The sequence below is a fragment of the Rhea americana genome, unplaced genomic scaffold (genome assembly GCF_003343005.1).
Source record: "Rhea americana isolate MKP2758 unplaced genomic scaffold, rheAme1 scaffold_298, whole genome shotgun sequence".
NCBI classification, from domain to species: Eukaryota; Metazoa; Chordata; class Aves; order Rheiformes; family Rheidae; genus Rhea; species Rhea americana.
The window spans coordinates 853,916-867,199 of NW_028186421.1; the positions used below are offsets into that span (position 1 = coordinate 853,916).

At 37.6% G+C, this 13,284-nt stretch overlaps 1 protein-coding gene across 2 annotated transcripts; it reads right to left on the bottom strand.

The window, feature by feature from the left end:
• Positions 1-314: 314 nt before the first annotated feature.
• On the bottom strand, positions 315-11,041 carry PTER (phosphotriesterase related). Of its 2 annotated transcripts, XM_085309433.1 has the most exons (4): positions 10,481-11,038; positions 7,852-8,117; positions 4,321-4,461; positions 315-1,040 (listed from the first exon to the last, which is right to left on the bottom strand). In XM_085309433.1, the coding sequence occupies exons 1-4, from the start codon at positions 10,910-10,912 to the stop codon at positions 830-832; spliced, it is 1,050 nt and encodes a 349-aa protein (XP_085165559.1). In that variant the 5' UTR covers positions 10,913-11,038; the 3' UTR covers positions 315-829. The 2 variants fall into 2 exon arrangements, with proteins under 2 accessions (XP_085165559.1, XP_085165560.1); XM_085309434.1 differs by lacking the exon at positions 4,321-4,461 and having other exon boundaries at positions 10,481-11,041.
• Between the last annotated feature and the right edge of the window lie 2,243 nt (positions 11,042-13,284).

Below are 13,284 nucleotides of genomic sequence, written 5' to 3' on the forward strand. Positions count from 1 at the left end.
GTACAGACTTATATCACAACCTTTGTTATAACTATAGCAACTCATTAAACTGTATTATGTAATATATTTTGACTTTTGGTGTTGCATCCTTATAAAAACTATCTATCCTTCATGAAATTTCACATCACTATTGCAAACTTCCAAAAGTTCAATATAAAAATTTTGATGTGATTAACAAAAGCCATCTATAACAATACTGCACACAGTTTAAGAGGTCTACAAATTGCTTTATTCAAAAATATATTTTCCATGTATTTTTTCACATTTTTGTTCAAAAATAAGTAAATTATTAGATTAAAAAGAAACTGTATTTTTAGAATTGTTTGAAATTTCTGTTGTCTTTAGAAGATATTTAAAAGTGCCATTCCTTTTATCAAGCATTACTAAAAAGGATATGAACATAATTAACAGATTCGTGGTATTACAAGGATTAAAATCTTCCCCAGAAGAGGGAGAATTTAATTGAAAACACTAAATTTCCTCCAAAGAAGCACATATGATACATCTTCAAAAATATTTTTGGATAATACATAGCAACAGAATTAGATTACTCTCTGTAAACATTTTAATAATTCAATTGAAAAGACTTTGCAGGTGGGCTCATATCCAGTAAATCATTCATGAAYAGATTTTTAAAAGGGAGAAAATGTAGACAGAATACATAATTTTGTTGTGCTAATTAAAAAGAGAAATCATGATCAGTTTGTTGGTATCTTATTAATACCTTACAGTTTATTTCAAAAGAACCAAATTTTAAAATGACTGTTCTCCTAAACAAATCTGAATTCTGTAAAACTTCACTAAAAATAGGAATATTTATTCATTATCCCTACTTAAAAGTCAACCACCGCTTTGGATTTTCTAGAAGTATTTTATCAATTTTACTTTGGGATATGCCTCTAATTAGCATTTTAGGAACTATATTTTTAAGGATATGTGAATATCCATGACCACCATATTTCATCAACCTATTCTTAGTGTGCACATCATGAGCAATCACAATTCTGTCTTCATAGCCTTCATCGATCAGCAGCCGAATCCTGCAAATGTGAAAAGTATACCTGTCAGTGAAAGGTTCTCACTCTGCAACAACACCAAAATAATCCATATTTAACCTTTTTACATTACTGTACTGCTAGACTGTATTATAAGTAAAACTAATTATTTTCAGTTAACACGGAAGACTTCTTATATTGAATCAAAATTAGAGGACTTATAGAGTGAAAAAACCACCCCTGAAAGAAGTGTACCACCACACATCTCAAAGCAGGCAAGGAAAACTCTCCCTCCACTTGGCACACTGTGTTCCCAATCCCATTAACTCCATGGAGAAATTCAGGAACTTCACATCAGCAAGCATGAGGCGCAGCCTGTTAATACAGGAGTATGCAACGATTTCCTACATAAGCTCCTTTTCAGCACGCTTCATTCCTGGGGTTAGTCCTTGCTGCTGTTACCATGCTAGCCCCATTACAACTGTTAAGGATCAGCCTCTGTTACAGCGGCTTTGGGAAGTCTGGCTCAGTTATGCAAATACTTTCACATCTTTAGTTAACTCCCAYTTAGAATAACCAGGTTAATATAGTTTTTATGTTGTCAGGATCATATTCCATACAGACAGTAACATCCAAACGTGTTTCAAAGATAATCATTGAAGAAGATGAGCAAGATAGCCTTTGTACAGGGCTAGCATATGCCAGCAAATAAGAGGAATTAATAGAGCAGCCCAGCAGAACAGATTTGGCAAAATGACAGCAAGTGAGCGCAGAGAAAACTGGAATCCTCCRGGTCATTCCCTTTTCCTATGATAACCAAGCCTGCTACAAAGGCTTGTGCCAGTCCTTCTGTTCCACATTTCACTCTGGTAAGCTTAACCCCTTGCTGAGCTTGTTTTTGAGAATTTACTCTGTAGGCATATAAACTTCTRTATTGTAAAACGGCTAAGTATTCCACTGAGTTTCAGGTTTTTGAATTGCATTGGCAGTAGTTTGCAAGCATTACATACCAGAGACAAATATGACAAACCTGGAGTGTTCATTCCTCACTAAGCCATCCAATTCCATTACTTTCCAGCACTCTCAAATTCAAATTTTTACTTTCTTGACTGTGCTTTTATCAGCAASAAAGCAAATATTAGTCTTGCAAGTAATCACATTCTATCTGAAAGCTCTTACTGTCTGTTCTGATTATAATTAGTTATGAAGAGATACACGTAGTAGGGCCAAATCAATATGGTCAGAAGGAAGATGGCAAGTAAGACAGAACTAGGCAAAAAATGAGTACCTTTCATAAAAATACTACAAATAGTGTCGTATGGTGCAACATACTATATATACTGTAGATTTACAACAAGTAAATCTATATCACAAGTATCACAAGTGTCGTCTTCTACAGCCTTGGATACAGACAGACCACACGTAAAACAGAGAAGAAGAACAAAGTGCTGTCTTAGAATAGTCTCCTTTGGGTTTGGACTCATTTTGTGGTTCTGGAAGGCATACATTACATATTTCTTTCTTGCTCTTGTTCATGTCTCTAGTTTTAGTTAGTACCTGTTTCTGATTCCAAGAAAAGCTCTCCTAGCAAAATTCACTACACAAAYCCATAAATACACAGACAGTTGAACTGCATTTGAATAAATGTGTATGACTATAGAAATTTATTTAAGTTTTGAATACTTTAGACAAGACTGAGCATGTTTTCCTCATTTAGCATTTTCATAGACAAATTCAAAGGGTCGATTTGATTTCTACCACTCTGGTGCTGTTTGATCAGGAAGTCCCAAGGAGATTGACATTGTCATCATATGTCCAGTGTGGATACATCAAAAGCACATCAAAATCCATTTAAAGGTATTTCTAAACCAAAGGCACATATTCACACCAAACAGAGAGGACAAACTTTTAGTATTTTTTTCCTATAAACAGGTTGCTGCAATAYGCACCCTGGTACCAGACAGCTTAAGGAGAGACATCTGCAGCTGGGGGAATATTATGGATGGAACAAAACTCTGCCATGGTTGAACAAGCACTTGTTAACCAAGGCTCAGTCTATTCTTCCATGTATTTTCCTCCCAGTGCTTCTGCACACGCTGACCTACCGTGGAACAGTAGAGGGGTGGTGAACTATTCCAAAAAGCAATGTTAGCAATTTAAAATGTGAAAGCTGCAGATTCATTACAACAGTTTGAAATACTGAGTGCAAGACTGAGAGCTCAGTTAAGAGTGAGAAAAGATTTCTAGTGTGAAAGCAGCATCCAAACTTGGCAGTAAGCACARCAGTACCCACAACACCTTCTTAAGAAGAGAACAGCCTGAAAACAGAAAATTTTGAAGCTAACCTGGCAGAAAGGGACAGAAAAACAGTGTTTGAAATACAAGTGRAAACTAGAAAGTAACTTCATTAGCAATCAGGGATCACAAAAGCCATCTCATCAAAGAGAAGGGAAGAACTGTCTCTGACTCTGGTAGGTGGGATGACATCCCACCCCTCAGAAAGCTGCCACCTGACTACATGAATACTGGGGACAAACAGCAAAGGAGGATYACAGCTCAGAGCAGAGAGGAAGGAGGGAGAAGTCCATTCCCTACTGACCATACCTGTTTCAGACAGTGTCTGCAGGGAATGCATCTCTCTGGCAATACGTTGTATTAGTACGGCAAAACAGATTTGTCATGCAACTGAGCTGAGACTGCAWAGACTGATGAGAAACAGGGAAGAGAGATCCTGACAGTAGGGCCAGTATTTTCACGTTGTGAATGTGAAAAGCATGAGAGCTCTGAAGAGACCAGAATCTCATCCTTCACAAGCAAGAAAGGGCAAAAGGAGAGCCGGGGAGAAATGATAAAGTGCTTGGAAGAACAGAAGACTGTTTTGTAGGATAGAAACACAGGACCAAATCCACACAAGCCAACCAATGAGTTCAGCTCATTCAGCACATGCATGAGAAGATAAAATAGGCTTAGATGATGCGTAGTAGCAGCACCAGATTTCAACAACTRTTTCAAACAAAATAACATACCTCCAACCTTTTGTTGCATGATAGTCTATAAATGCAGTAAATGATAAAATTCAACCAAATCAGCATGCAATTAGGGCAGAGAATTAAGTTAAAATAGCTTTTGATCTTTTTCTCAAATTATATTCCACAATTCTACATCTTYTTTGCAGATAGTAGAAATCATACATGCTATTCTAAGCAAGAGACAACAGCAGAAAAAAAAACCCATGATTTTAGTATGATGATGTGAATAGCCTGCAGAATCACTGTGAGGCACTTCAGTGGAAATGTTATTAATTAAACTACATTGAAGTAGATACCTTGCAATTCTTTCACTGTCACTTGGCATATCGATATCAGGGTGGAATTGGTAATGAAGAAATTCTGTACCAAATAGGTCGTACTCTAAATAGCATCCAAGTTCAGCAAATTCCAGAAGATTCTTTGTATCAAATATAGTCCTGCAGAATATACATAATACCAAGTCATAATTTTAAAAGGAAAAAAAAYTCATAGCATGATGACAGGTATTTGGGGACTTCCTACTTCCAAGGAATTGAAATAATTATCCAAGAGTAAATTCACCCTTTTGAAAAACGGAACTCGTTTGGCACATTAAACTGATACACAGCATTCTCTTCCTCACATTCATCTGRCATTTCATGCATCAAAAAACAAAACAAAACCAACCTGTCTCCTGTGATGTAATGAGTGCACTTATAATCATCTTTAAATGGAAAGAGAGAAGTTACTTACTTCTGATTTCACTTAACCTCTCAACAGACAACCTAACAAGGAAGGGCATTTAAGGAGGAGGTTAATTCAGAAAGACCTTTATTTAAAAACAATGGATKACTTACACAAGACAGATTTACTTTCCCAAAAGAGATACAGGAGATAGCTACATCCAGGGCTTGTTTCATCCATCAAACACTTAATACACAACTTTGTCTTTATTTTCTATTATATACAGCGATACTTCCAGATTGTCATTAGAACTGCAATATATCATTGTTGGCACTGGAATCCAGCCAGAACACCTTCAGGAAACATTCCTACCAAAATGCATAACAGCACTGTGAATACTTGGGACACGAGTTTTGCATCAGATTTGAAAAGTGACATGCTGGAAGGAATAAAGCTCCTAAAACCCAGCAGTCATTCAGAAAAAAATGACAACTGAACTAACAGCTCTCTGAAATAATTTGCTTTTTTCCTTTGAAACATTTTTACCCAGAGTATAAGCTAACCGAATGAAAAAAAACCTCAAATAATACACCGCAAATTCATCTTTGTAACCATAATGCAATCTTTCTCATATAGGGAAAGATCAAGTTTMCATGAGGACAGCACGTTTAACCAAAACAGAAGCAATTTTATGTTATTCTTATTGAGGATACTGATGTCACAAATGATGCTGCCTTATTCCATTACATCACAGCCTGTTGCCATGGAAATGGCTGATGTCGCAACTTCAATATTATGACGTGACAGCAGGATCAAGCGGGTTGAGAGAGAGAGAGCCCCGGTTCAGGCAACCTTGCCCTTATCAAGAGGCTGCAATTAATAAAAAAATGTTACTTGAAAATAGCCGTCACAGTTTACAGACGATGAGCATTTGAAAACCAAATGGGTTGGCAGTGCAGAACAAGAGAGGGGGTAATTTTAGATCCAGCCCTGCTCAGTTCACAGAGACAGTAACCAACAACACTAATACCTGGGAGAAGGTAGCAATATGAGTTTTTTTTTTTAATATATTTCAAAATCACAGCCAGATTATTTTATTTTGGTAAACAACTGTTAGTCTTGCACTTTTCGGTACTCTATCCTAGCAAAGAGCAGGAGAGCTTAATTTCATCAGCCACTGAGTAGTCCCCTTGTAAGCCACGCTGATGTGGCAAGGGCAGCAGTCCTCAGCTCTGAATGCTCACCTGTGTGCTTATTGAGTTGTTTGGGCAACAAGTGTTCCTGGAAAGGAGATGGGATACAGAGAAGCATCCTGTGGTTTGGGTCTGATCCACAACTCACCACACGGATGCCACCAAACCATTATCAAACAGCCCTTCATAACAGTCGTATAAAAATAGCTACTGAAATGAATGAATGCTGATCTCTATGAACATACCTTTGTATCCTTAATGCCTTTTAAATGACCAAACTCAAGATTCATTAGCTTTTGCTTCCTGGCCTTCAAGTACCCCACACAATTGCTATAGAAACTTGCTATCTTTTGTTCTGAGATGCTAAACTGCAAAACACAGTAGCTGACATTTTAGTTTTATCATTTGACTATAACTCCACCTGAAAACTATCATTGCGTCTATGTCCAAGGCAGGCAAGAAACATGGAGCTATGTACAAATTATCTCACATTTAAGGGACTGGGGTGCTCCCACATAGATTCTTCCTACTGGAAGAGACTTAAAACCTTAAATGCACATTGCAAAGCCAAACTTCACAACAGTTGGAGTTGTGTTATAGCAAGTGCCAGCTGGAATGTGTGAAAGTCATGAGAGAAGTGGTACCAGGAAATACCATATTGTCTGTCAGCGGCTGTTCACTGAAACTGCACCTCTGCCTTGACTATTTTCCTGCTTACACTGTTTATTTTTCCATCAATAAAGCAGTGAATTCAATGATTCCCAACAGTGTACACAGGCAAAACACATACYGGACATTTATGTTGTATCAAAATGGCTACGTAAGTGCTGACACCTGCGATTTGCTTAGTCCTCTTCTACACAAAGATGTAGGTCATCAGTTTTTCTCAAAAAATGAGAGAAAAATATAGTTCCATACAACATGAAATACAGRTAAATACATAAAGAAAGCACATGTCATTTATCAAATATAAATAAAATTTCATGGCTCTAAATTTTGTGCTTATAAAATGCCCAAGTAAAACCTTAAGCTCTATAAGAATCCAAAACACTTGCAGCTTGATTTGTAAGCTCATAGAATGTATAATCATCAGAAATTTGGAGCACAGTGCTCATACCTATATTACACACACAATGGCACAAACAATCCAACTGCTGTGTGCCATATGACCACAGCTACTCTCCATTATTCAGCAGCCAGCTGAACTAATCAATGTTTGGACATTTTCCAACTCATCATCAACTACATAAGGTCACAGAAAACTCATTTGGTAAAGAGGTTGTGTTTCTAAATTGGAAAGACAGAAGAGCACCAATTCCTTTCCATGGCTGATGTGGGGCTTCTGGTTCTTGCTCTCGAGGAAACTAAAAGTTCGCCCTTAGGGCTAGGACAAGAACTACAAGAACTACTCAAAATCCAACTATTTTTTTTTTTTTTAAGTAATATTTCTTCCATCAATAGAACTGTAAAGATCTGTTTTCTGCTCTGATCCAGAATCCAGCAAAATCAATGAGTTCTCCATTAGCATCCATGAGATTTCAGGCCCTTAAGGGTGCCCTGGTTTTCTGCTGCTCGGCAGCTTCCCATCCAGTCTGGTACAAGCTGCACAGTGTCCAACACATTTTGCATGCAGTGATTTTTGAAGGCATTTAAATCAGCATGGAATCCCCATTTCTCAAAATGTGGTTACAGTTACTCTAAATCTCACACCCAGACCTCCAAAGAGAACATTTAAACTTCTTAAAACTCATTATAAATATGGACCTAAAAGCTGAGCCAGGCTGACTTTGTTGGCAGCTGATCAAGCCCTGTACAAGCAGTTTTGTATTTTCCAAATCAGTAAACTTGAAGACAATTCTTCACATAATGATCCCAGAGCACTACGCAAACCCACCTGTTTGCGGAGCAATTCCCTGAAATTTTATTGAGTTGTGACAGCGCTGACAGACAAGTGCAGAATAGTCTGCTTACCTGTCAAGGTGAGACATGACTGTTTTTGAAGTATCAGCCCCAGCTTCCTGCAGAATGCGGATAATCTGGAAAGGTGCATCACTATTCCTGCCAGGATGGATTATAATGGGGCACCCAAGTTGTGACTGAGCATGCGCGGTCGCCTGAAGCACTCTGTGTTCGCTTGGAGTCAAGGGCCAGGAGCAGCCAATTTCTCCCACCACACCACATTTGATGTTAGTCCCATCCGCTCCACTGAGTATCTCATCAACAATAACGCCTGTAAGCTAATGAGCAGGAAAATAARATTTTTGGGTATTAATACTATCTGTGTTAAATAGCAACAGATTCGCTCTACGGAGCTGCACTAGTTATACTCCTGAGTTCCTTCTGAAGTCATGCAATTAACAGTTGTGTGTATGAAACCACTACAGCTTAAATCTGTTTTCCAACAACTAATGCCATGCTAGCCATTAACTAAGACCAAAATAACTACAAATCAGTTAATAGTATCCACTCACACAATTGCCCAGGTTTGCRAGAAAAGCTGGTCTATATATCACTTGAATACTGATTTAAGTTGAGGCTAAATTTTCTTTAAGAAAAGAACCAAACAGAAAAGGTTAGCTCAGCATAAAACCTGTGCCTCCAGCCCCGGAACTGGTTCCCAGAACACTTCAAGGTAGTTTCTTGTTAAACAAGAATAAGGAATCCTTGTCATTCAGATAGGAAAGYGTCAAAATTGGTGAAGATTACATATGACAAATCCTGAAGAGACAAGTTTGAGGCAAATCCTGCTCTTGGGAATGCCAGCATAGAACTACAAGAGCTCCAATTACTTCAGAACTATAGAAACAGAGTATAACTGACAAACTTACAGGGTCAAAGTCAGCTTATTTTTAAAACATTCATAGACAAACAACACATCAGAATCTCCTAATTAAATGAGTTTATTATAAAATATGTAGTTTTTCTTTACCAGAGTAGGCCCCAAGTCTTAACAAATACATTCAGAATTGAAAACATAAAATGCTCTTGCTGATAGTCTAAGTATTTTGCCCCAAATGTTAAAGAAATCATAATTTTAAGGAAGAATAAAGTGAACACAGCAGGCAGAAAGATTTGCAAGCAAATCCAGCAAACCAAAAAAATAATCCATAACAATTTGAAATAAATCTGTGATGTATCCTTCTTCTACCTTGTGTCCCCAATAGGTTCATACAATGTACTGGTAAGTATTTAATTTACATGCTGAAGTCAGTCAATGCTACTACATATTACAGTAGGTGAGGTTCTTACCAGTACTTTACGCTGTGATAAGGCATCTTTTGCTTCATGTATAACCAGTCTACCAAGCATCCCTAAAGACACCAGACACAGAATTCACTTCTCTCCTAATAGCAACCTACAGACCATCTCTCCTGCAGCAATATCTTGTCACTAAACAGCTCAGCATCCTGACCCAGGCTTAACACCCACAGAGTGGGTCTAAACACCTAAATACTTCCCTTGTGCAGCTAGGAGTGGACCGCTAAGCAGCTAAATACTTCCCTTGTGTAGCTAAGGCCAGCAACAACATATTCAAATTATCTTTGCCTAATCAGAAAATAGATCATGCTGTCAAATTCACTGGCAAATGAAGAACCACCTACTACCATAGATCAGTCATGGCAGAACCCTTTGGAGGCAACAACTGTCTTTTGAGTATTGACTACCTGCTGACTACTGGACAGTCTGTGGGTCTTGAGCAGTCCATCAAATACAGTAGGGAAATGTTTGCCCTAAGAAATCTATTTGTATCAAATTCCAAGTGATACATGAATATATAGGAAAAGTAGAACTGTTACATACAGATTGGATCCAGGGAGGCTGATAGAACTGTATCATTTTATGTCTGCTGACGTTCTGACCATTTATTTTTAAAACGAATTTGACTCCTTTGTTATCTATGACAGATCCTTTTTTTATTTTTTCTCAGTTCCATTCACTAACACTCACAGGCTCCTGCCTTGGAGAGTTCCATTCCCTCTTCTCCTATCATCACCTTCTCTTAATGAAAGGTGAATGAATATTTATTATTATAGAAGTATCTGGAGACCATAGTCACTATCAACACATTGTCTTAGGCACTGTACAAACAACAGGATGTAGCCTCTGCTCTGAAAAGCCTGGCAGAATGGTAGAGAAGAGAGGTGTAACAGGGAGCTTGAGAAGAAAGATGATTTACAACTGTTCTGTAAATATCACAATTATTTATGCTTTTTACAAGAATTTGTGGTGATCTTATTGGGAAGCAATTAGCCAGAAAAAGAGACAAAAGAGGCAGAAGGGATATACAAACTGTAAAAAGAACAGGATAATTGGTGTTGTACCAGATGCCTACACATGAAGAATTTTATTTTTACTGTTGCTTTATAACAAATCCCTGAGAGAAAAYGGAGCTTAAGAAACGGAAATGCTGACATACAATCCCAGTACACAAAAATAGTGCTGGTCCAGCTATAACACACAAGCAGTAATGCTACTGTTCTCTGTTTTTCAAGTTCAGAACTTTTAGATATAATTTATTTTCTTTGGACTTCTCGCCAACCTTGAATGATTCAGGGATAAATCACAGAAGAGAGATTTTTAAATAATAGTCAAGACCTACCTGCTCCACTGTCATGGCCTGTGTATGAGAAGAATGAGTGGAATCCACATAAAACCCAGCCCCAGCAATAATATGGACTCCAGTTTCTTCAGCAAGTTTCTTCAAAGTATTCACATCCCGACTAATTCCTGTGGTTGTATTTTCCACTATAGTCCCACCACCCGCTGCTTTAAAAAGCAACAGCTCCTCCCTTACAGCATCGGTTTCCTGATACAAAAGAAGGTTTTCTTTATGGCTATAGGGATTCTGCTTAATCCAAAACAAGTTCTTCATCTCAAGAGGCCCCTCAGACAGAAGCTCTTGGCCTGGTGCAGGGGGAAAGTAGCAGCAGCTGTAGTTCATAGTCAAGTGTTCATGAGTCAACGTGTAGCCAAGCTGATCTGGTTCCACAAGGCCCAAAACAGTCTGCACTTTTCCTCCCAAGGAAGGCATTTTTCTTCAGCAATCTTAAAAGAAAAAAAAATCAGATTCTAAAAGAGTCTGGTAAGGAAGAAAAAAGGAAATAAAAATAAAAATATTTGAGAAAAGCTGTAAATTCTCACACAATTTCTATGAATTTCCTTCTCTCTCTCCTACATACACATACAAACAGACACTACATTTTCAGATGCTATTTCAAGCACAGCAGTTAATATGAAAAACGAAGCACTTATTTAACCCAAGTAAGCTTTTATCAGTACTTTATCAATTTAAAAATGTCCCATTCCAGTAAAGGGAAATCATCATCATTTACTGTGCTAGAGTCAATATCACATTAAGATAAATGTTTCCTATTTAACAACAACCACTGTATGTTCATTTAGGATTCCTTGCTCTTCAGCAGCTGTCAGATTTTGTCAGCTTGAGCCACCAGATGAACATATTTGGCACCAAGACTGAATATTCCTTACTGATACTTTCATTTTATTTATCTGTGTCCTCCAAGACTCCCTATTCCTTTTTGATGCCAAGGAACTTGTCTATGTTTGGGCACTTTGTCTGCCCCTCTGCATGAGGAATGCAGGGACGAAACGATCACCCTCTGAAGTTTGTAACAGGGCTCCAGTTCTCCTGCCAGCCACATTTGGTAAACCAGCAACAACCCAATGAAACTCTTCAAAGACAGACAACAGTAATTGAAAAGAGAGTTTGGGCCCCAAATAGCAGAGCAGAAATTCCAATCTAGTTCCAAAGTGTTACTTCTGTCAGCTTGGCCAAACATTTTATCAGTTAGGAACACACCTTAGCCTAACATTTCATTTATATGGCTCAGCCTACAGATTCTTTTTCTTCCACTTTAACCTGAATTAAACTATGTTATTTTTCTAAACTTCAAACAAGTGGTGACAAAGATACACCTTGAGGCTACTGCCTAGAATTGGTTCATGTCAAAAGCATCTGGTTTGTACAAGTATAGCATGAATCTCTACAGGTTAGAATTAGTTGCAGCTCTCCCCATTAGGATTTTCAGGAATTTTCTTGGGGAGGAGGGGTCTTTTTATTTTTTTGTGTTATACTAACATTAAACATAGCTGACTACCCAGTTCATGTTAGATCTTCCTGATGCTAGTTGCAAAGGCTTGAGGATATGTAGTTATGATCTCAAGTCAATGAAAATCATCAGTTATGAAACAAAATACATGTTTAATCATGTCCAGAGGACAGGACTAACTAGAGCATGCATTATTGATTAAAGAGAGAGGCCTTTCCCATTTCTGTCTCTCTTTCAGTGAATAATATCATAAACACAGGCTTGTTACTGGTGAAGCCCTCAGAGGACATTTTTCTTTTAACTGTTAGTGTTAGTCTACTAGGATGACAGAAAAACCGAGATCTGAAGGGCACTGAACTCTACATATCAAAGGGCACAAGTCCATCTCGATCTCTTTGGAGACATCTCCATTCACAAGCCAGAGTCACTCTCAGAGTACCAAGGTAGGAATAGCAACCCAGCGCCTGCAAAAGGGAGATACTGACTGCCTAGTAAAGAGTTTGCAGTGCTTGCAGTTATTTTAATATGAAAACTTGGCYATCCTTAGGAAAGAGATAGGACTGACTGACTACGCTTGCTTGCCTTGTGTATAAGCAGACACGTATGAAAAACCCACTGAGAAATGACTGTTCTTTTATGATTTTCATTTGTAGACTAGTGTGTCGACTTGTTTGAGAAGGCTGAAGAATAATTACTTTGGGAGAACAGACTCCTGGCTGTTTAATATAATGATTTATTTTTTGCCAAATAAATCAAGAAGTGCATGATTTCAGAAAATATTATTCTTGAGCAAATAATTAAAAGCAAAATACCTGTCTTAGTCAGAAACTGCTGCTGGCTGCAATTCAGTTTAATTGTCCAACCTAGTCATTAATTCAGTGAATAAAGCTGGCACTCTATAGAGCAACCCACAATTCTGGAGAAAGTTCAATGATCTGAGTCATTCTCACATTCATAGCAAAGAGATAAGATAATTGCATTACCTTTATATTTTTGCAATAAATATCTATGCTCTGGTATTCAGTAAAACCCTGACAGCATAAAGAATGATATTTACATTCTGCACTGGGGAGACGCTTTCTTCCTTCATGTTCATTGACCGTTTCAAGTCCATTTTGGCATATAATTAAATATACAAGTGTTTAAACGTAAGTATATATATAAGTATATATTTCTTATAATAAAATGAAATACTAAGTGATTATTGATTAGACTTAACAAGTTGCCACTTTATTTTTTTAGTTGTATAGTGCTCTTATTCAACAAAAGCCATTTTAACTGCATCAGAATTTCTGCTCACTTTCAGATCATGATTTTAATAAAATGTTGATTT